The sequence below is a fragment of the Callorhinus ursinus genome, unplaced genomic scaffold (assembly GCF_003265705.2).
Source record: "Callorhinus ursinus isolate GAN/ISIS: 27379988/994484 unplaced genomic scaffold, GSC_fseal_2.0 scaffold99, whole genome shotgun sequence".
NCBI lineage: Eukaryota > Metazoa > Chordata > Mammalia > Carnivora > Otariidae > Callorhinus > Callorhinus ursinus.
Genome location: NW_027397161.1, coordinates 1,341,360 through 1,365,134, shown reverse-complemented (window position 1 = coordinate 1,365,134; position 23,775 = coordinate 1,341,360). Strand labels below are relative to the sequence as shown.

The following is a 23,775-nucleotide window of genomic DNA, read 5'->3' as shown; positions in this document are numbered from 1 at the left end:
TCGGGGAGGACCGCAGCGCTGGACCTGGCCGCGGGAGAGGCCCCCCCCCCCCCGCCGCCCAGGCTCCGGCCCCCTGCTGCCCGGGCCCCTGTGCCCTGGCGCCTGTCATCGTTCTGGGGGCGCCGCCGCGCAGGCGGCGGGCGCTGACAGGCGCCGGGGACCTCTGTTCAGCGCTCGCGCTCCTCCGTGCTGGACCCCCGAGAGCGCCGTGCGGACGGCTACCTGCGTGCCGGGATGACGCCTCACCTTGAGCGCCGCGTCTGGCCGGACGGCCGAGGGCTGGGGCGCGAATAGGCCCGGAGACGGACCGAGCGCGAGGCGGAGAGGTATCGACCCAGCGTCAGGAATCGCGGAGTGCGGGGGGCAGCTGAGGTCGTCCGGGAGGCGCGGACCGGGAAGGCAGGACGGGCGCGCCAAGGGCGTCCTTGGAGAGGCCCCCGGGATCACGAGGGAGCGGGGCAGTGTGCGCAGGCACGGCCCAAGACGGCTGGTTCCAGGGGCTTGACGGCACCTTCCTGGAACGTCGGTTCTCGAGTCCAGGCGTGGACGCTGGCCAGAACTAGTCATCGGGCCCTGGCCGGCCACCCTGCCCGCTGCTTGGCCGAGAGGAGCTTGCGTGCTCGTAGCTCGTTAAGAGCTGGGGTTCTGTGTTTTTAATGACTGTCCCCATCGTTGTTCCCCTTGGTGCCGGTAGCTCTGCGTACTGCTCTCCCGATAACGGGGCGGGAGGTTCTCATTTGCCTTCACGGGGAGGGCTTTCGTTGCGTCCATGTTCCATCATCTGCTCCTGCTTCATCTCTTGGTTGGTGTCTTTCCAGCGGCTCTGCCAGCACCAGGTGGTGTGGATGGAAAGTAGGACTTACTGGGGGAAACGAGGCAGGGAGGGAGGTTGCACACAATTCCCCGAGCTCTGGCTCCCGCCGGATGGGCAGGAGCCTGCTGCGGTTGGGCGCCCCGGAGGCACAGGCTCCCGCTAACAAGCTCCCCGGTGGCCTGGCCACACTGAAGAGCAAGACGACTGCCCCTGGGATTTTTTTGATAGCGGAATGGCCCTTTAGAAAGGCGGTCTGCAGGGGTTCGCAGGTGGGGTCAGCCTTCTCTCTCTCTTTCTCTCTTTTTTTTTTGTTTTCTTTTTTCTTTTAGTACTTTCTTTTATTGACTCCAAGACTTTTTTCCCCCCATGTTTTGATGGACTCAGCCTTCTTTTGTTGAGCTGACTCAGACCTGCCTGAGCATCTTGCTAAGGTACTGAAAGAGAAGGTGAGCTTCCCGCAGCCGTTTGGATTTCTCTCTTCTTCGTTGGTAGTAACTTCACTAACAGTTGATAATAACGTAATGTTATGTTGATACTCTCCTTTGGGAGAGAAAGAGAATTATTTTTTAGATATCATAAGTTGTTCTATGTCAGAATGTTGTTAAAAACTGTCTACAGCTCTTTTTTTGTTGTTTTTGCAATTGTGGATGTTATATCTTGTAGGAAAAGATATTTGCAAATTCAAGTTTCAGTATGATTGTGTTTTCTGCTAAGGTTACAGAATAAATGCCATATGAAAAAGTTTCATCTGTCATGGAAAAACGAGAGACATTTGTACAAGCGGTGTCTAAGGAGCTGATTGGGGAATTTTTGCAGTTTGTTCAACTGGATGTAAGTTTTATGTTTAGCTTTATTGCGATTTGACTGTTAATTACATGCACAAATGAAATATAATCATCTCAGTGAATCCTTAGGGACCAAGGTGTATTAAAAAACAAAACAAAAAAAACACACCTGTACTCAGATACACCTGCTGATGGGCAACTATTCACAAATTGTATTTCCTGCTTCCTTTTAAGAGAGTTGTAAAAATGCTAAGTGATGTAACACAGTGTGCTTCTATTTACTTAAATATTTATTGATCTCTTGCTTTGTGTATACAGCATAGTGAGGAAGACATACTTTTTTGGTCCTCAGGTTATTTATAGTGTTGTGATAGATCCAGGTGTGTAAATACACCAGAGTAAAAAAGCTAAGCTTGGGCAAGGATATGGGACGGGGCCCAAATCCAGCCATGGACTGCTTCCTATCCCAGTGGAAAGGGTATGGAAGCTGTGATATAGAGAGTAAACAAGTCAGCCAGTCAAAGACGGATGTGGGGAAGGACCTCTCCAAGTAGAGGGGATAATTTTAAAGACCGGAGAAGGTACATTGTATTTGAACTTGAAGACGTTCGGTAGGACTAGGGTACAGAAATGCCAGGTCAGGAAGAGGCAGGGGCTGAGATTTAGATTACGTCAGTCCTTCTTTACCACTTTAAGGAGCTGAGACTTTATCCTGAGAGGCGTGGGGGCTTGTACATGCATAGATTGGATTGAAGAGGGCGACACGAGAACCTAAGAGCGGTGAAGGGGTATATGCCCTGCATGATGGTGGTTGTATTAGGAGATGGATGTGGGAGGATGTGGGTGCCTTTGTGAGTTGTTAGGTGGTGAGGCGGTGGTGCTGTTGACTGGGTACGGGCCAGCGAAAGGGCCAAGGCAGATTCCAGGGACTGACTTGTGGTGCCTTTCAGTGAGATCATGGAGGTGGGGAAAAGGCAGGTTTGAGCGGGAAGATAGGCTCAATTTGGAATGTTCTGGATGACTGCCAGGGGAATGTGCACAATTGATGTCCAGTAGGTGGATGGATAGCTGTATCTGAGGCCCGGGAAAGAGGCCTGGGTAGAGACAGATTTGGGTGTCCTCAGTGGCACTTGGAAGCTTCAGTCATGGGAATGCCCGGGATCATCGGTAGTGTAATAAGAGAAGAGAAGCCCAGGACAGAACTCTGAGGAACCCCAACACCGAAGGTGCCAACTCTAAAACACTTGTGACTTTGGGGCAGGAGGTGCATACCTCGCTTGTTCTGCTCATGCAGTGAAAATTAAGTTAGTAGTGATTAAGAAGTAGAGAGGAACCTAATATGAAATTTGTTGCTAGCAACATTTATGAAGTCATTTTTCTTTATAAGAGGAAATGAGTTTGTAATATGATTTTATGTTGTAAAATGGTGCTCTGTAAACTTAAAAATAACCAGCCCAAACCCACGGGCAGCACATCACAGAAGGGTCTGTAAGAGCAAACTATTTGGATGTTCCATAAACTGTTTTAGTAGGAGTGTAGATGATTTGTATTATATTAGATGTGCAATACACATGTGGTTTAAAGTTTACAAGATTGTTATTGCAGACTGGTGTCATAGTATTAACTAATACCACAAACTAAATTGATGATGATGAAGCTAAGTTAATATTAATTTAAAATCAAAAAACCAAAATAGCAGCATTTGGTTAGCACAGTCCGTGCGAGATCACTCTGGTGCTGCGTTGACAGAGCGCCCTTTAAGGTGCTTGCCTCCGACTTCCCTGGTCACATGCTGGAGAGCCTTGCACTGTTGCTCAGCAACGGACATCTTGGAAGGATGCTGAGTTAGTCCTCATATTCATGGGCATTCGTTTTAGTTTATGAGTACCAAGTCTTATTAACACTTAATAATTTAGTATCTCAATCACCATGTAGCTCTTAGTTAAACATGAAAATGAGAAGACGTAGGATTGTGCATCAGTTGTTTTTTCTTTAGGTCAGGATAGTTGAATAATGGCAGTTTTACATGGTCAACCAAATATTTTAAGTCAGTTTGAAGCCTATTAAGTGGACCTTCCCACATATAATCAGTTCTGCTATAATACAACATACGCATTGCCAAAAATTGCCAAAAATCACTATACTCTGCACAACAGGCAGTGAAAACCCAGAAGGATTATGGGACAAGTGGGGTTAAGGGCATAACACTCAAAAACTTCACCGGTGACACATTAAAAAAAGACCGTGACCTAATAAAAAGTAGCAGTTTTATACAAGTTAACTCACTAAGAAGTACATAAATACCGTAGTAAACATGACGTTTACCTTGAAAAAGATCCTAAGTTTGCAGGTGGAAGTGGGCACCCGTGCTCCCAGGGGCTAGCCTGCCAATGCTGTGTGTGACAGGAAGAGAACAGAGAAGAAGAATACAGACCAGGCTGGGAGGACAGAGAACATTGAAGAGAGCTTTGGTCAGAGGGTCGATTGAGGTGGGTCAAGAAGGTGGGAGGGACCCAGGGTGTGGATGGTGCGGCTTGAAGCCCATGTGGGGTCCCAGGAGCTGGCAGGCGTCTGGGGTGTGTGTTTTCTGTGACTCTGAGGCTCCACTCAGTGGGTGCAGTTTTCTGCATTCACGTACTGATGAAATCCCACATAAGTAAACCAGAAATTGTCTTTTGCTGAAATTGTTGCCTTGTGTGTTGATTGCATTGGAACAAATTTGCATTTCAAAACAAGTGTTATGGGGCAGCATTGCCTATGACCTCAGTGGCTCTCTGAGAATGGAGGGTTAGTGTTGAGAGTAGGGTGGTCAGGACCCAGGATAACTGCCATTTAAGGAGTTGTCCTGAGTGCTCTCTGGATGCCAGGCTCTGCTCTGGAGGTTGGGGTACAGCACATACCAAGTTTCTGCCCAAAGAGAGCTTAGGTTCTACAGGTGAAGGGAGAGGAACAAGCAGGGTAGAGGATGGGAGTGCAAATGTGATTTTGCTCAGAGATTAGAATGGGCCCTATGGAGACTGAGGGAGGAGAATTCTGGACAAGAGGGATGGGGAGGGGAAGACCCTGAGGCAGGTGCAGCCGTAGCCAGCTCAGATGGGGCTTCCTGGGAAAGAAGGGAAGATGGTAGGAGGTAGGGTGGGGAATTAGGCTTGGAGGGCCCTGGAGAGGCTACCTGCCCTCCCCTTTGCTACTGAAATAATTGCAGAGTTAAAGGAAAGTTGCAGAAGAATACTGAATCCCCTGCACTCGGATTTGCCAGTTACCACCTGCCATGTTTTCTTTATCATTCCCTGCATTTACCTGTTCTTTTTGAGTCATTTGGAAGTCTGTTGCAGGCATTTGTCTCATCCCTAAATATTTCAGTGTGTATTTGCCTAAAGAAAGATATTCTCTTATATAATCACAATAAAAATTCTAAAAGCCAAGAAATTTGACATTGGCACAATGATACTGTCATCTGCAGTACATATTCATGTTTTTCCCCCCGATCCAGGACCCCATTCAGTATTGGACATTGCATTCAGTTGTCTGACTTGTTAGCTTCTTTCTTTCTTTCTTTCTTTTTCTTTCTTTCTTCCTTCCTTCCTTCCTTATTTTATTTATTTATTCATGAGAGACAGAGGGAGAGAGAGAGAGAGAAGCAGAGGGAGAAGCAGGCTCCCAAGGAGCAGGGAGCCCGATGTGGGACTCGATCCCAGGACCCCGGGATCATGACCTGAGCCGAAGGCAGATGCTTAACCATCTGAGCCACCCAGGCGCCCGTTAGCTTCTTTAATCCAGAGAGTGTCTCAGCCTTACTTCATTTTTCATTACATTGACAGTTTTGAAGAGTGTAGGCAGTTATTTAGTGGCATATCCTTCAGTTTGCATTTATTTGATGATTAAATTTACTTTATGCATTTTGGCAGGAGCTGCATTAAGTGGTGTTTTGTCTTCCTCAGTGGAGGCAAAATGATGTCCATTTGTCCCATTATCGGTGAGGTTAGTTTTAATCAGTCACTTAGGTTGGGGGTCCACCAGATATCTCCACTGTGACGCTACTATTTCCACCTTCATAATTAATAAGTAGTCTTCATTGGGGAAGGAAGTTGAGATTAGGTAAATACCCTGCTCCTCATCTAACTTCTACCCACTAGTTTTAATATCAATTGATGATTCTTGCCTGAATCAGTTATTATTATAATGGCTATAAAATTGTGATTTTCCAACCACATGTCCCTTCTGTATTTATTCATTGGTATTCTATAGCATGCTGGTGCTATTTGTTATTTATTTACTATCAGTATAGTTTCACTGGTTTTTTATTCACTGGGTTATAATCCATTACTGTCACTGTTTTGGTGGTCACATTAGCTACAGGCAGTGCCTTTATAATGGATCCTCTACCCTTTTGATAACAGTTTCTGTTTGCTGTATCAAAGAGTAAGTGAGGTCATCTGCTCAGAGTGAGAGGAAATGGTTGGCTCAGGGCTTTTAAGGATAGTTGAGAGGATCTGATTTGTCTCGTTGGCTGATGGAAGAGCATGATGTCTAGAGACGAGTAAGAGATCAGAAACTTGAGGTATACTCAGTTGGCTTTGCTGTGTTGGGAGCTGGAGCTATATATGATAATAATTGTATAGCTCCAGCACACTTTTGTGCCCTAATTATAGGCCTGGAGATGGTAGACATGTGGATGGATTGATTTTAGAGAGGATTTTTCTAAGTGGGTGAAATTTTATTTTATTTTATTTTATTTTTTTAAAGATTTTATTTATTTGAGAGAGAGAATGAGAGAGAGAGCACGAGAGGGAAGAGGGTCAGAGGGAGAAGCAGACTCCCCGCTGAGCAGGGAGCCCGATGTGGGACTCGATCCCGGGTCTCCAGGATCATGACCTGAGTTGAAGGCAGTCGCTTAACCAGCTGAGCCACCCAGGGGCCCTAAGTGGGTGAAATTTTAAACTCCAAAGACCAGGTTACTAGGGCTGAATAGGTAGAGGAGGAATCTGCTATTTTCTATTTTATTTTTTTATTTTATCTTTAAAATTTATTTATTAGAGAGAGATGGAGAGCACAAGCTGGCAGAGGGAGAGGCAGAAACAGACTCCCCGCGGAGCAGGGAGCCCAATGTGGGGCTTGAGATCCCAGGACCCTGCGATCACAACCTGAGTCAAAGGCAGACGCCAACCAACTTGGCCACCCAGGCGTCCTGGAATCTACTACTTTCTGTCTTGTTATTCCTATACTTTTCCTTTTAGGAGAAGTATTTCAGAACTACAGCTCAGCTCTTGAAATGATAATTAACTTAGCACTTAAATTTTTGATGCTGTTATAGAAGGGATAGAACTAATTTTTGTATTTGAAATATAACAGTTGCTATTTATTTTGCAGAAAGATGCTTCTGACCCTTTCAGCCTAAATGAATTACTAGATGAATTATCAAGGAAACAGAAAGAAGAACTATGGCAAAGGCTCAAGAATTTATTAATAGATGTGTTGTTAGGAAGCCCAGTGTCTGGGTGGCAGACGGTGGAAGTCCAGGGTGAAGAGAATATGGAGACAGAGCGTGACCCCAACACGGTAGTAGTAGTCTTTCAAATAGAGAACTTGTTATATCCCCTTTGTTAAAAAATAGTTATTGTATATAATTGAATTTTAGGTTAAGAAACTTAAAGCTAGAAGTTAAGAATATTAGAAGTCTGTTTATTATAGTTTTACTTTTTCCGATCCTGCTGTTACTAATCTGCTATTTAATGTTGTGTCCTTTTTGGACAGCTGACCTGTATTCAATTTTAGTTCACTTTTTAGAATAAGCTAGAAGTGTGGGTTCATTTTTATAAATTTAGTAACTTTCACATTTCTTTTTTTTTTTTTAAGATTTTATTTATTTATTTGAGAGAGAGAGAATGAGAGAGAGCACGAGAGGGAAGAGGGTCAGAGGGCGAAGCAGACTCCCCGCTGAGCAGGGAGCCCGATGCGGGACTCGATCCTGGGACTCCAGGATCATGACCTGAGCCGAAGGCAGTCGCTTAACCGACTGAGCCACCCAGGCGCCCCGTAACTTTCACATTTCTTTTAAATATGATATTTTAAGTTGATCTTAAATCACTTGAACTTAGATTTTTTTCATTTGTAGGAAAAAAACATAGAGATAATTCATGCAGTTACATCTGTGGTTCTTGCTTCTGTATCTGTAATAAATGAAAGTGAGAACTATGAAGACTTACTGGAATGTGCAGTTATGTTGAATGGTAAGTTGAATTTGTGATAACATGGCATGTTTAGAGGTGGGCATCTAATGATTCTCTGTAAAAGGAGACCAGTCATCATGTAGAAGTGGAAGTATTAAGGCATAACTTTGCATTCAAGCTCCTTTACTTCAGCTAGAAAAGGAGCAAGGAAGTATTCTTTTAAGGGCTGTCCTGGTGAACTGATGTAATTTAAGCCACATAGAACTATTTCAGATGGTGAAAACATACATACTGAACAACTGACTGCTTGTTTTCAGATTTTCCAGAGTGTCTTATTTGACCTACAGGACCGTAGTGATAAGAGCTTATTAAGGGAAAATGGTCTGATTATAAATTCCTCAGCTGGTGATTACTGCCAGAAAGTTTCAGCTTAACCAAGCATTTGTGACACTGCATTTTGTTCTTTAAATATGTTATGAACATGACCTGAGGAATAATTATTGACTCTTAGGGGAGCTTTACTATTACAATTTATATCATGGTGCTTTTTAGGTTTTAACTAAACTGTGAAACTGTGGTTATTAATTTAGGAGGAACACTATGAATTAGTGAGAATATCTGATTATAAAATATTTACATAAAACTGTTTTATAGATAAAAAAGATTCAGAAGTAATTTTAATGAGTTTTAAGAAAAATCACCTAAGTGTTCTCACCTTCACCCTGTGAATTAATTAGTTCCATGTGACAAACTCTCACATCAGACTTTCCATTCTTAGTGAGACTTGGATTTATGTATGTTTTATTCAGAATTTTTGCATTGAAATATAATGTCTTAAGAAGTTACCCCTAATCGGTATATAAATAATTCCCAATGCTTTGTGAATGTTACTACAGTTTATTTTCACAGTCTCCAAATAACTGTTTTGTAAAATGATTAATGCTAAAATTGTAGTTGTTCCTAACTTCCCACTGATTCAGGAATTTAACATGGATGTAATGGCATTCGGATATCTATGGATTATAATTATGAGCATATTATCAATATTTTCATTTCATTCTTGAGCTTTTCTATTAATAAAAGCACTGCAGTTTTTGTATTCATTATAATAATTGCTTTTACTGTTTTTCACCGGTGAGCCAGGATTTGAAGCCAACCTATGAAGGACAGGTGTAGTGGATTAGTGGTTGCCACACCTGACCTGGTTTTGGTGTTGAGTGTTACCTGTGGATGTTGTAGCACTTATGTTTGGGTAGTTTGAATACCTGCCTCTCTTTAGTGAGGGATGTGGACAGTGTGACCCCTCTGAGTCTTCTTCTAAAATTCTGTATTCTGTTGGGTCTGCTTTTATAACAGTAGTTAACAGTTTTTTTCAAGTTCGCATCGTTTGTATTCTTTTTTAAAGATTTTATTTATTTATTTGACAGAGAGACACAGCGAGAGAGGGAACATAAACGGGGAGTGGGAGAGGGTGAAGCAGGCTCTCCGCTGAGCAGGGAGCCCGATGCGGGGCTCGATCCCAGGACCCCGGGATCATGACCTGAGCCGAAGGCGGCCGCTTAACTGACTGAGCCACCCAGGCGCCCCACATCGTTTGTATTCTTTAAATGTATATAAATTTGTGGCAAGTTAAACATAAATGTTTGCTTAGGAAACCTTTGTGAGTCAGTACTTTACACTATTGAATCTGAACTAATATTTGTTTACTTTACTAACTGAACATTTACTGTGCTGTTTTAGGTATTTTATATGCATTACCTGAATCTGAAAAAAAGCTGCAGAGTTCCATTCAGGATTTATGTGTCATATGGTGGGAGAAAGGCCTGCCTGCCAAGGAAGATATGGGAAAGACTGCTTTTATTATGCTATTAAGGAAGAGTCTAGAGACCAAAACAGTATGTTTACTTTTTAAAATACATACCTTCCTTTAATAGTGCATGTGTTCATACCAGTTAGGAATTATGTTCACTTGTAAGTGGCCTGACTGCAGTTGCTTCCCCAGTTAGGGTCTTTTTAACTTAAGATATTCAGGGGTGGACAGTGGGTGGCGGCTCCACATTGCAGTCCTTTTTTTTTTTTTTAAGATTTTATTTATTTGTCAGAGAGAGAGATACAGGCAGGCAGAGGGAGAAGCAGGCTCCCCGCAGAGCAGGGAGCCCAATGTGGGACTCGATCCCAGGACCCCGGGGTCATGACCTGAGCCACCCAGACGCCCCATCCACATTGCAGTTTCATGGGGCTTTCTCCTCCATCTTTTGGGGTGTGTGGTCCTTGTCCTCCCCCTTATCACTTCATGGTAGCAAGGTGGCTGCTGCACTTCGCTGTCTCATGTGAGTTCCAGGTAGGAAGAAGAGGCAGGGAGGCAGCAGGGGCCGGACCTTCTCAGGAGTTCTCAACTTGTATCCACCATCCAGAACTGGGCCACATGGCCACATTTGTTTGCCGCAAATGGGGTTTTTGGAGGGGCACATTGCCGCTGTTAGCAAAAGTGGGTGTTTTTCGTAGTGAAGAAGGGATGAAGTGACTGAGACAGGTCAGTGGGAGTGGCTGCCTGTGTTGGTGGGGTCCTCTGAGAGGCAGACCCCACCTCGGGCCGCGTCACGGAGGGTGAAAGGCCCGGGAGTGGCAGGGAACGCGGCAGGCCCAGCGCAGGCACGACACCCGTAGGGGTGGGGTTGTGTCAGACTGCAGCCGAGGCCTGATGCGGTTTTGGAGAGCAGATGTGAGGATTGGATTTAACTTGGTCCACTTCTCAGCCTTTCATCTTCGGTGTCTAGTTAAGAAATCCAGAAAAAGAAGTTTGTATCCCCTGATCAAGAGAACAACGGATACTTAGGTTCATCTTAGGAAAGTGGGCAAATGGAGAAAAGGGAACATGAGGAAGATAAAAATCCTCTGTAACTCCACTGCCTAAGGTGATCATTCCTATTTTAGGGATGCTTAGGAATTTCTCTTTGTCTTTTTCCCCCCCATACCTTTACTTCCTTATGACAGATTCCTAGAAATGAAATTCGTAGATCAGTGGGTTTGAACTTGATGCACATTTGGAGCTCTTGGTACACATTGCCAACAGCTTTCTAGCCAGCTTGCCCTTCATCACACTCCCACTGTCTGTGTGTCTGTCTCACCGTGGCCTCCAAGGAGCCGCCAGTATGATGACAGAAAAGACGGGCTGCTCCCTCAGCTCACCATATGATTGTCAGCATTTACCCTTAAGCCACTGTTGGTTTCTCTTTTAAAAAAATCTGTTTTCAAGAAAAAAAGTCCATTTTTTCCGCCTTTTTGTTTCGCTTTTAAATCAAGACTTTATTTCATGTCTCTGGTGTTTTACACCTGTGCCATCGGTGTTTGGGCACCACTAGCAGCATGGGGCTACTTACGTTTCACTTGTAGTGAAGAAAACTACACACTGGGTCCCTCATCGCACCGGCCACACTTCATGCTCTGTAGCCTGATGGGGCTGGTGGCTGCACACTTGGACTCCACACCGCAGAAACCAGACAGTGCTGCCTATCGGTGCTTCTGTGTGCTTTTGCCACAGTTTCTTCCTTTTTGATGAATAATCCAGAGTTGTAATTATTTATTATATAAACTATTCTTATTGTAAATTTGAAATGTGACCTTAATTATTTATTAAAATAACATCTTTCCTTTTTATGTCATTCCTAGGGTGCAGACATATGTCGGCTTTGGCGTATTCATCAAGCTTTATATTGCTTTGATTATGATTTAGAGGAAAGTAAAGAAATTAAAGATATGCTACTTGAGTGTTTCATAAGTGTTAAATATATCAAGAAAGAAGAGGTAACTAGGTTTTTCTTTTTTGGTGTTTTTGTGTACTGCTTTTTAATGGATGTTTTTCCTAAGTTCATCTAGTTGCTCTTGTACCATGCTCAGTGTTCTAATGAGTCAGCCTAGCTATCAAGAGTTGTTACATTTATTGCACATTTTTGCCTCATAGCAATATTCACACATTTTCCAAATCGTTGCTTATTTCATCATTAAATCAGATGGTAATAGGTGGCTGTGAATCCTGGGGGAACTGTGATTGCATTTTAAGAATAATTGGGTGGGGATGGGCTACATGGGTGATGGGCATTAAGGAGGGCACTTGTGATGAGCCCTGGGTGTTGTGTGTAAGTGCTGAATCACTGAATTCTCCAGAAACCAACATTGCACTGTATGTTCACTAACAAAATTAAAAAAAAAAAAAAGTTCTTTTTTCAATGAAAGAAAAAAAAGAATAATTAAAAATAAGATTGAGAAGGCATTTCTCAGTAGATCAGACCCAACCCTCTGCCCTAATTCCAGGCTAATTGGCATTTACTCAGAACCATCATCACACAATATTCTCGATTTCTTTTTTCCTGCCATCTAGTCAATCCAGAGAGAAGCTTCTGGCCACTGCTGCACTGTCCATTTTGGTGGTCATTTCCGCATGTAGCTACTGAGCACGTGGACTATGGCCAAATTGTGGCCTTCAGTGTAAAGTACATGGATTTGAAACTTACTATGAAAAAAGAACGTAAAATAGCTCATTAACAATTTTTATATACTTATTACATATTTAAATGATATTTTGGTTAGGTTGTCTTATATAAATATATTATTAAAATTAATCTTTTTTACTTTTATTAATGTGGCGATTAGAAAGTTAAAAAAATTATAGAGTGGCTTGCATAGTTCTCTTGGACAGTTCTGAATTGTTATCTTGGGATTCTTATGTAGTCCTTTATTGAACATTGACTGTATTCCCATGTGAGGGATGCAAAGAAGATTGTTGTTGATATTACAGAAAATAGGTTTTGTTTCTGATTGCTCTTTGCCTCACAGACACACACGAAGCAAAAGGAGGAGGTCGTTGCTCCTCCCTGAAGTAGGTGGGGAAAGCCTTCTTGGAGCAGAAGGATGAGAACCAGTTTTGAGGCCCATAAATGAAGAGTTTGTTCAAGGTCCTGTAGCTAGTCAGGGGCAAAGACATGGTCATGCTTTGCCTACTCCAGTGTACCCTCTCTAGCCGGCTAGGTTAAGGGGCCATATGTGGTTACTGACCATGCTGACCAAGACCTTCAGCTCCCAGGCCAGAAAGGCTGTTTTTAGATCCCTGTTTGTTCACTTACTAGGTGGTGACCTTGATCGGACTACTTTGAACCTGGTGTTTCCTTCTGTAAAATAGGAACCACAGTGGATCTTTCTCAGGACTCCTGAGGAGCACACGAGGTGACGTGTGTAGAACCTTTAGCACAGTACCAGGCAGGGACTAAGCATGTGGGAGGTGCTCTAACTGCTTATTGCTATCACTGAATCATTGTTGTTGGAAAAGAGGCTGCACCTGAGGCCTGTGCCCTTGGCATCTCCAGGACTATGGTTGAATGTGAGGAGAGCAAAGTAGCTGAAAGTGGGTTCAGACAAGTTAGCTCTATTTATAGTGACTTGTACGTAGTGAATGGTGACCTGCACATCAACCTGTGTGTATGTGAATGCGCGTAGATAGTAAAGACGTAAATATATGTCTGTGTTAACACTCCCCCCCCCTTTTTTGATTGATGTCTTTTGAATTTATGATCTAAACTTAGTTTCCTAATGAGTCCTTACTTTGGTTAGTTCAGTTTCCTTTCCAGTCATTCTGGGTAAATGACAAATATCTTGTGCTATAATGGCAAATTACAGTAAGTACATTTTGTTTTTAACTTGTTGCAAGCATGGGTACCCTGCTATTTGTATCAAAGTGTGTTGAATTTCTGTAGATTCCAGAGACCGTAGTGGTTGACTGGTAACAGGGAAGAGGTGATGATGTTGTTTGTGGGGAAATTCTTGGTGGATGTATTGTATATGCTGTGTAGAGTGTAAGTATGGTATTAACTGCTTTTGAGAGTCACGTGTCATCTAGTAGTATGCATATAAATTAACATGGGGAGTAGGTGTATTTGAAAATTCTAGTTTGGCAGATACTTAGCCTCTTAACAAGTCCTCAGTTTTCTCATTTATAAAAGATGAAATCAAGTGATGTTCAGTTCCATTCCACCCCAAAATGCTAGGCTTTAAGCATTCTTTGATTTTAGCTTATACATAAGATAGAGCCAGAATGAAATGTTTGTGGACCGTTTAATTTAGCTCCTGGGCAGCATGGTACATGTCTTTGTAATCCTGTGGTCGAGCACAGAAGGAGGTCAGTGGTGTCTGCTGCTAGGCCCTCCAGAGGGGAGGTCTTGCCGTTGCCCTGCTGCCCAGCTCTGTCACTCAAAGGCCCCTACTGCTGTCCTGAGTTACAATTACGTATGCTTCCTTCACTGGGAATAACACTTTCGTGTTACTGAACATCCAAATAATTGTTTGTTTTTTAGTTATCAGGAACTTTTTACTTGGTTGCAATTTCAACATTATATCTTTTTTTTTTTTATTATTTATAGGGAAGAAGATTTCTTAGTTCTCTCTTCAATTGGAATATAAATTTTATTAAAATGATCCATGAGACCATTAAAAACCAGTTACAGGGATTACAAAAGTGAGTATTAAAGGCAATTGATATTTTGTGCTGTCTTAATCTGATTATGAAATATTCTATTTGACCTGACTTTTAAAGTTATATTAATATATTGGAAGTTTTAAAAATTATCTCTTAGGTTATATTATTTCTTATGTACTATTTTTATTGTGTGCTGTTGTTTTTACTATGTATTTATTATGTAGTGTTGTATCACTGGATAGTTTTTTCCCTGCTGCAGGAAATCATTCTTTTTCAGTAATGACATTGAATTTAAGATTTTAATTTGTGTTCATTCTTTAAGTAGTCAAATTATTTACCAGTTAAATCTTAGCTTCGGGCGCAGTAAATTTCGTGTCTCCAACACTTCTGATACCATTTGAATGTAATGTCTACTTTCCAGTTTACTGTGGACTGAGCTATGTGATTTGATGGGAAGAGTCCTGCAGGGTAAGAGTCTAGGGATGTACTCACAAGCCTGAGCTCCCAGCCTCTTGGAACATCACAGCACTTGGAGCTGTCGTGGCAAATGAATGTTTGTTGTGGGCTCAGTGCTTAATCCGCTCTGCAGCTGAGTACTTAGTGTGCGTTTTCAAATGGAATACTTCAGCTCTCGAGGTGGGCTTTGTTGCTGAGTTTCCCTGTCAGGTAGCTAGCTGTGCTTAAGTACTGAGCTGAGATTTGACTCTGAATCCCTATGATACAGATCCTGCTGTTTGCTAGAATGCTTTCTCCTCCTGTTTCCTCACTGGCAAAATATTTGGGTCGAACCAGTAGATTTCTAAACTGATTCTAAAAATCAACTCTGTATTTTAGGGAATTAGTAGTCTGGGAAGTCCAAAATTGACTCCCAAGTCAAAATTTTATTTATAAATTTAAACATTTTTTTACTCAAGAATTTGGTTCTCAGGGGCGCCTGGGTGGCTCAGTCGTTGGGCGTCTGCCTTCAGCTCAGGTCATGGTCCCAGGGTCCTGGGATCGAGCCCCACATCGGGCTCCCTGCTCCACGGGAGGCCTGCTTCTCTCTCTCCCACTCCCCCTGCTTGTGTTCCCTCTCTCATTGTGTCTCTCTCTGTCAAATAAATAAATAAAATCTTAAAAAAAAAAAAAAAAGAATTTGGTTCTCAGCTTATGTTCTCATAATTTCACAGAAAATAGTAAAGATCTGGGGAAACCTTGACTGAGGAGGAAGAAAATCATTTGATACTTCAGTTCCCCTTCTCAAAATTTCTTCCCTTTTCTCCTTCCTGCCACAGGTATATAACCTGTCTCTGTAGGTAGTTGGCAGAGCACTAGTTTGTAGCAGCGTTTCTCCTTCTCTGGGGTAGGAGGGAGCCTGAACTGACACACGTTAAGAATGTGATTGTTTTGGGGCCCTTGGCTGGCACAGTCGGAAGAGTGAGCCCCTCCTGATCTTGAGGTCATGAGTTTGAGTCCCATGTTGGGTGCAGAGTTTACTAAAAAAAACAAAAACAAAAACAAATTAAAAAAAAAAAAGTCTAATGGTTTGAACTTGCATTAACTTTTTTTTCCCCCATAGATCTTTGATGGTACACATTGCAGAAATTTATTTCAGAGCTTGGAAAAAGGCTTCAGGGAAAATATTGGAGGTATTTTTTAAATGTTAACATTTATTTTTGTTGTATTCTAGTTACTAAATAAGTTGTCATGGATAGTCATTTAAAATCTGTGTTGATAAAAAAATTAAAATAAAATCAAATCTGTGTTGATGCTCTTTGTCAAAATAAAGCCAGATAATGAGACCCCATGGGATGGAGATTTCACTCTCCTTCCCATAAATTTTCATGCTCAGTCACAGACCCAAGATTCCTGCCACTCATTGAGATGTGCCCTGTATCATTTTGGTAGCTTTACTAGACCTGTGCTGTCCAGCCGTGCGCTGGGAATGTGTCCAGTGTGAGTTGAGATGTGCTGTGTGAGAAACACACCAGATTTTGCAGACATAGTGGGGAAAGAAGAATGTAAAATATCTATGAATGTGTTTTTAAAATATTGCTTGCATGTTGAAATGATAATGTTTTGGCTATATTGGGCTGAACAAAATATATTACTAAAATCAATTTTACCTGTTTCTTTTTTTTGTTCTTAATGTTGCTACCAGAAAATTTAAAATTGCATTTGTGGTTAGGGTTCTCTGTTTCTGTTGGGCTGTGCTGCTCTGGAACCTCAAACTACCTCTTACCTTTTAGTTACGTTATTTTTGAGAATGGAAAGACATTTATCTTGAAGATGGCTAACCTTGAATGGCTGTGTAATATCTGCTTTATGAAGATGTGTTTGTATAATTCACAATCACAATAAGACTCAAAGGCCCTTTTGGAAGAATATCAAAAGAAAGTGTTTTTGTCTGATATCCTTTATGTTTTCCTTATACTACATTCTAAAACATGTTTTCTTTCCAAGAGTAAAATTTTTACTCTAAGGCAAAGAGGGGTGTTTGCTCTTCAGGGAGCAGGCCCTGAGCTGGTGGGTCAGGGAAGGCTTCACTGATGTCTGGAGCTTCCTTCTGTCCACTCTGCTCCTGTGCAGCTTGAGCTTGGTTTATCACCGACTTCCACTTCTAGAAGATAAAACTTGGTCGCTCATATCCCCTGCTGACAACACCCACGATCATTTTGCAGTGTAAAATTTTTTGGAGGAAAGGGCAAAACCAGGACATTGCTGTGCATTTCTGCATTGTTTTATTATTGCCTGATACTTGTTCACAGGAAAGAATATTTGTCCCCCTTTTCTCCAATAGTGGTTTTAAAATTAGATGTTTGTAGGGGTGCCTGGCTGGCTCTGTCAGTGGAGTGTGAAACTCTTGATGTCTAGTCATGGGTTTGAACCCCACGTTGGGTGTAGAGATCACTAAAAATAAATAAAGCCCAATTAAAAAAAAATGGGTGTTAGTAGTTAAAAACGTAACTGTTTGATTGAGTCTGTACCAAATTAGTGCCAGCTCTTTGTACTTCTCAGGCTCTCTGCCTTCCCTCCCTTCCTCCCTCCTTTCAGATTTTTAAAGTGAGTTCCAAATATGACATCTCATATCTATGTACTTTAGTATGCGTCTCTAAGGAATATGGTTATACAATGCCATTAACATACTTAACAAAATTAACAATTTCTGGGTATTTTTGAAAATACTTAAATTTCTCTGCTTTGTTTCAAAGATGTCTTTTTATAGGTTTTTTTTTTTTTTTTTGATTCAGGATTCAATATGTCTCCTATGGCATTTGCTTGTTATGTCATTTAACTCTCTCAGAGCATTCCTCCCCGCCCCCCTTTTCTGTTTTTAAAACTTGGGCCATTCATGGAAATGTTGAAGAAACTGGGTCAGTTGTCCTATAGAATGTCTATATTCTGGTAGTTAACTCTAAAGGTTCAACTTTTGTGGCACAAATACTCAATAGGTAGTGCCACGTACCCCATTTCATCACACTTCACTGTGTGGTTCCCCACATGGAGTGATGCTAAGATTTATTAGTGGCTTCATGTGAAGGAAGTATTTTCAGAGGTAATGAAGGAGGCTAATAGTAGTAGCAGGCTTTCCTTGTGTCCTTCCCTAAAGCCGTGGGACCCCAGGTGTGGGGGTATAGGGTAATAGACCAGAGCGTCCACTGGTGATTTGGGCTGCTCCCAGTGGTTGGCTCTGCGTCCTTTGCCCGGCTCTGGAGGTCTGTAGGTATTGGGGGCTAACCGAAGAGCTACCCACACCCACACCCTAACCTTGCCCTTCTCCATGGGAGCCCTGAAAGAGCTTGTTTTAGTCACTTTGGAGTCCTGGCCCCCACCTTCAAGGTAGTTCAGCATCAGCTCTGGGGAGCCTGTTGGAACAGATCCAGTCTCTGAGGTCCTCTGGGTCAGGATGACTTAGAAGAGAGGCCCTCAGGCCATGCTCAGTCCCTGAGCCATCTGGCTTGAACTAGCCTCAAGTGGTAGGGAGAAGCTTGCTGTGCCATCTAGCACAGATTTGATATTTCATCAAATAAGATAGAAGAAGCTAAAGGAATATCAAAACTAAAGGGATTCTAAGAGGTACAGATTTAAAATAGGAAAGCTCTGGGCGCCTGGGTGGCTCAGTTGGTTAAGCAACTGCCTTGGGCTCAGGTCATGATCCTGGAGTCCCGGGATCAAGTCCCACATCGGGCTCCCTGCTCAGCAGGGAATCTGCTTCTCCCTCTGACCCTCCTCCCTCTCATGCTCTCTGTCTCTCATTCTCTCTCTCGCAAATAAAATCTTAAAAAAAAACAAATAGTAAAGCTCTGATCAGGGGATCCTGGTGCTTTCCTTCATGAAGTAGATGAACAGAGCCGACTCCAGCAGCCTCACTGACTGTCCTGTCATCTGTTGGAGCGCACATGCACACTGAGTACTAACACTGTGCTTGCCATTCCAGACAATCGAAAACGGGTGCATCCAGGACTTCATGCACCACGGGATCCACCTTCCGCGCAGGTCTCCAGTGCACCCCAGAGTGCGCGAGGTGAGCAAAGCACTTGCCACCACACCAGTCGTGGGTTTTTTTAGATAATGTCTCAGCTTCTTTGTTTTCAGATTATTGTTTTGTTAAATTTAAAAATTAAGTTAACCCCTCACAAGCATCAGCTTAAAGGGCTTGCTCAAAATCTTGATATTTGGTATCTGGCAGTTTTAACTAGGAGAAGAAAAGTATGTTGTTAAGAAAGTCAGAACTTCATTCAAATAATCTTTAAATTCTCTGACGTAAAAATGTCCAGAATCGTTACTAACTGCCACTACCACTTTTTCAAAAAAGAATATTCGAGATTATTTTTATTATTTGCTTTCATACATTAAATTTTCGTTTTGATGTTCTGTAAACCAAATGGAATAAATGTTTGCGTAGTTTCTTTTAATATTAAGGATTTTGTTTTTAAAAGCTAATCTCAGGGCGCCTGGCTGGCTCAGTTAGTAGAGCATGCGACTCTTGATTGCAGCGTCGTGAGTTTGAGCCCCACATGTGGTGTAGAATTTACCTACAATAAAAATTTTTTAAAAGGTAGTCTCAGAATTTAGATACGAATTTTATACTTCCATTGTAAATGATCTGACTAAATAAGGCTTTATTATCAGTGTCATAATGACACTGTTAGGTGTTTGATAATCATAATGACCTTGGCAGGAGGAATTGGAAAATGTGGTCGGTTTAGGACATAAGATCAGGGTCCTAACCCAGGAGTGATGCCTTGTGTGTTTGCTGTTAATTTTGGCAACTGTATACTAAGAAGCTAAATGAACAAAGACTCTCTCTTTATTTTCTTATATAGTGAAATTATTATTTATAGAATGTAAATATACTAATTATAAAAGCTTGAAAGGAAAAGAAGACATTTCTTTACATTATTGATACTTTAGTTTTGAGTTATCCAAAGATAAAAAACCTGGAGATAAATATATCCAGTTGTCTCCCGCCCCCCACCCCCAATGATACACAATCTTAGTGTGGCTTCATTAAGTTATAGGTCAGCTTGGACATTTATTTGGCGTTTCAGATTCTCTTTAGTCATAAAGAATGGCAGTGTGTTAAACTGGATAAATTTGTGACATAATCGCTTCCTTCTTGGTACCAAATAACTAAAGACTTTTTTTCTGCAAGACTTTTTTTCATATTTGGTTTTCTGCTCTGGTAGTCTGAGTAATTAAAATATTGTAAATATAGATATCACTGGTAAAACTATGGGAAAATACAAAGAATTAAAAGGAAGAATATTAAATTTCACTTTTTGAGTGCAGTATATTCCTGGACTCTTAATTCTTATCATTGCTTATAACACATTGTAGCTTCTTTCTCAAATCCCTTTTTTTGGTAAACATCACATTTGTATGATAAATTATTTTACTAGTATGTTGAAAGAAGCTTTAGGAAATGCTTCAGATGTTATTTGAAAGTAAAAATCCCCATACCGTTGATGAAAATCTTTTTTTTTTTTTTTTTAAAGATTTTATTTATTTATCTGACAGAGAGACACAGCGAGAGAAGGAACACAAGCAGGGGGAGTGGGAGAGGGAGAAGCAGGCTTCCCACGGAGCAGGGAACCCGATGCGGGGCTCAATCCCAAGACCCTGGGATCATGACCTGAGCCGAAGGCAGACGGTTAATTGAGCCACCCAGGCGCCCCTTGATGAAAATCTTCTAACATTAGGTACTTGGAATGGTTACCCAAATCTGTGAATATACTAAAGTCCACTGAATTGTGTACTTTAAAAGAGTGACTTTTATGGTATGGGATTTATAACTCAATAACGCTGTTTAAAAATCTTCCTGTAGGGTGCCTGGGTGGCTCAGTTGGTTAAGCGACTGCCTTCGGCTTGGGTCATGGTCCCGGAGTCCTGGGATCGAGTCCCGCATCGGGCTCCCGGCTCAGCGGGGAGCCTGCTTCTCCCTCTGACCCTCCCCCCTCTCATGCTGTTTCTCTCTTGCTTGCTCTCTAATAAATAAATAAATAAAATCTTTAAAAAATATTTAAAAAATCTTTCTGTAAAGGAACACCTGGGTGACTCAGTCAGTTGAGTGTCTGACTCTTGGTCTCAGCTCTTGATCTCAGCGTTATGGGTTTAACCCCCATGTTGGGCACCATGCTGGGCATGGAGCCTACTTAAAATAAAATAATTAATTAATAAAAATAAAATCTTTCTTGGGTGCCTGGGTGGCTCAGTTAGTTAAGCATCTGCCTTTGGCTCAGGTTATGATCCTAGGAACCTGGGATCGAGCCTGCATTGGGCTCCTTGCTCAACGGGGAGCCTGCTTCTCCTTCTCTCTCTGCTGCTCCCTCTGCTGCTCCCCCTGCTTGTGCTCTCTTGCTCTCTCTAAAATAAATAAAATCTTAAAAAAAAAGTCTTTCTGTAAAGTGAGTGTACCATTGATACCAAAACTTGGTAATATTGTACACGCACAAAAAAATTATAGTCTAATATCACTTATTACACCATCAATAAAAATTGCCAAATAAAAAATTCTCAATCAGAAGAAATAATCCCCAGACTGTAGTTCTTTTAGGGTAAAGTTGATTCAGGTTCACTTAAAGTATAATTTATTGTTGGATAAGCTGTTTAATTTTTATTTTCCACTTTTCAATAATAAAATTTTAGTTCCAAGAGAGGTGACTTAAGGAAGTAAGGCAAAACTGACCATTGCTGGAAATGAGAGTCTGGAGAGTTGCGGGAAGATTGTGGCTGGTGAAGAGTAGGAAGAGGCAGAGGGGTGGAAGCTGAGCGCACGGCCCTTCTCCGATAGCTCGTGAGCTGGGAGGGTCGGCGTCTAAGTTAGGCTGTACTGTGAAGGGCCACTGAGCAGTGACACCCGCTTTGAGACATTTGCCTGTTTCAGATGCTCTTCCTAGGTTCTTTGAACCAAAGAGACTTACAGCCAGCTCATTTTGGAACCAGGAGGGGCTGCAGAGACCATTCAGGCCGACTCCTTTGCACACACTCCTTTTCCACTTCATCCTGAAGGTCAGAGGTCTCAGTGAACTTTTTGGAGATTATTTGACTGTTGGTAGAAGAGTAGAAACTACAACCCACACCTTTTATAACCCAAGGTCATTGATCTTTATTTCTGCCATAGGCTTCTTTCATGTGATGTCTCTCACATGTTTAGTACTGTCAGTATATCTATCATTGTATCGTCTCCTCTTAGGAAAGAATTGTCAAGACTGTGAAGCACCGAGGGTCTGCTTTGGTGAGGACAACCTGCCCTCTCTCTTCAAAGTAGGATCTTAAGTGCTCTCTTTTAAAACATTACCTTTCTTTTCTTCTTTCCTTGGCTCTTAGGTGCTGAGTTATTTTCATCATCAAAAGAAAGTTCGTCAAGGAGTGGAAGAGATGCTTTACAGACTATATAAACCCATCCTTTGGAGAGGACTAAAGGTACAGCTGTTTAATACCCCGTCCATGTTAAGAACATGCTAATTACGCTTTTGAATTTATTGTGCTCTAATTCAGAATTGTGATAAGGCAGTACAGATAAGACTGGGAGCTGGGGGCTTTGTGAAATTTCGGGATAAATGTTTTATTCTTTTATTAAAAACATTTTTAGGCCTGGGAATCTGAATTGGTTTAGGCTGACTCCACAGTGGGAAGGGGGTTTGTCATGCCCTGTGAACCAGCAGAAGCACTGGGGGTCTGCATAGCTGAGCTGGGCCTCCTGGTCCTCAGGATCTTCTGCTAATGACTGAGGCACAGGATGACAACCTTCCAGGGGTGCTCGAATGAACATGAGTAACTTTCAACATGGTCAATCTAGTGTTGGGAGAGAGAGTCACTGTTTCTTAGTGACGTAAGGTGGACTTTGAGGCAAGTAATCAGGTCTTTATTTTTTTAAGGAGATTAGAGAGTGTGTGTTGTGGGGGGGAAGGTGCAGAGGGAGAGAATCTCAAGCAGACTCCCCACTGAGTGGGGAACCTGACCTGGGGCTCAGTCTCATGACCCATGAGATCATGACCTCAGCTGAAAGCAAGAGTTGGAGACTTAACCAACTGTGCCACCCAGGTGCCCCCAAAACAAATGGTTTGTACTCTTTTTTTTTTTTAAGTAGGGTCTATGCGTGGAGCCCAACTTGGGGCTTGAACTCATGACCCTGAGATCAAGACCTGAGCTGAGTTCAAGAGTCACTTGCTAACCAACTGAGCTACTCAGGTGCCCCCAGGTCTTTTAATATCTGTGATTAGTGAGCCACGAGTTTGGTTTAGCTCACAGAAGGTCTCCTAAGTTTGGTCAGTTAAAAGATTGTGATTGTCTTTAATTTGTAAGTAAGTCTGTATTGAGATACTTAGAAGCAGTATTTAGGAAATCTACACTGAAGCCTTTGAATGTTTGCTCCTTAGATTCTGAAACACCCTTTCCTTATTCCAGGCTCGAAACTCTGAAGTCCGGTCAAATGCTGCCCTGTTGTTCATTGAAGCATTTCCTATTAGAGATCCAAATTTTAATGCTATTGAAATGGATAGTGAAATTCAGAAACAGTTTGAAGAACTCTACGTACGTATTGCACGTGGCTGAGTCCCCCACGATGTCAGCTCCCTCTGGGCCTGGTGTGGGTCCTGGCTTCCTCCAGAACTACCTGTGTGCTGCCCTCTAATGGCAGGCTTTCCAGATCTTGACATTCTTCACAGAAATCTGTGTTCCCCCTGGTGCCTTCTGTGACAGCGTGGACCCGATTGTGTTTTATTCTTTTTCTCTTTGTCACCTTTGGAACATCTAATTATTTATTACTCTATATAGTTTTTTCCCTTTTATTTATTTATTTTTTTAATAATTTTTTATTGTTCTGTAAATCACCATACATTACATCATTAGTTTTTGATGTAGTGTTCCATGATTCATTCTTTGTGCATAACACCCAGTGCTCCACGCAGAACGTGCCCTCTTTAATACCCATTACCAACTAACCCATCCCCCCAGCCCCCTCCCCTCTAGAACTCTCAGTTTGTTTTTCAGAGTCCATCATCTCTCATGGTTCGTCTCCCCCTCCGATTTACCCCCCTTCATTCTTCCCCTCCTGCT

General features: G+C 42.2%; 1 protein-coding gene across 5 annotated transcripts in view; it reads left to right on the top strand.

The window, feature by feature from the left end:
• Positions 1–191: 191 nt before the first annotated feature.
• Positions 192–23,775, top strand: part of NCAPG2 (non-SMC condensin II complex subunit G2) — a 74,229-nt gene continuing 50,645 nt past the window's right edge. The window contains exons 1-12 of one of the 5 annotated variants that reach the window (XM_025859130.2): positions 192–326; positions 1,199–1,245; positions 1,529–1,645; positions 6,970–7,158; positions 7,715–7,829; positions 9,510–9,664; positions 11,439–11,573; positions 14,180–14,274; positions 15,794–15,863; positions 18,653–18,739; positions 22,045–22,140; positions 23,125–23,250. In XM_025859130.2, coding sequence (XP_025714915.1) covers positions 1,541–1,645; positions 6,970–7,158; positions 7,715–7,829; positions 9,510–9,664; positions 11,439–11,573; positions 14,180–14,274; positions 15,794–15,863; positions 18,653–18,739; positions 22,045–22,140; positions 23,125–23,250 — 1,173 coding nt within the window. In that variant the 5' untranslated portion in view covers positions 192–326; positions 1,199–1,245; positions 1,529–1,540. Of the gene's footprint in view, positions 327–1,198; positions 1,261–1,528; positions 1,646–3,934; positions 4,089–6,969; positions 7,159–7,714; positions 7,830–9,509; positions 9,665–11,438; positions 11,574–14,179; positions 14,275–15,793; positions 15,864–18,652; positions 18,740–22,044; positions 22,141–23,124; positions 23,251–23,775 lie in introns of those variants that run through there. The other 4 variants (XM_025859129.2, XM_025859131.2, XM_073888920.1 and 1 more) reach the window with 4 other exon arrangements.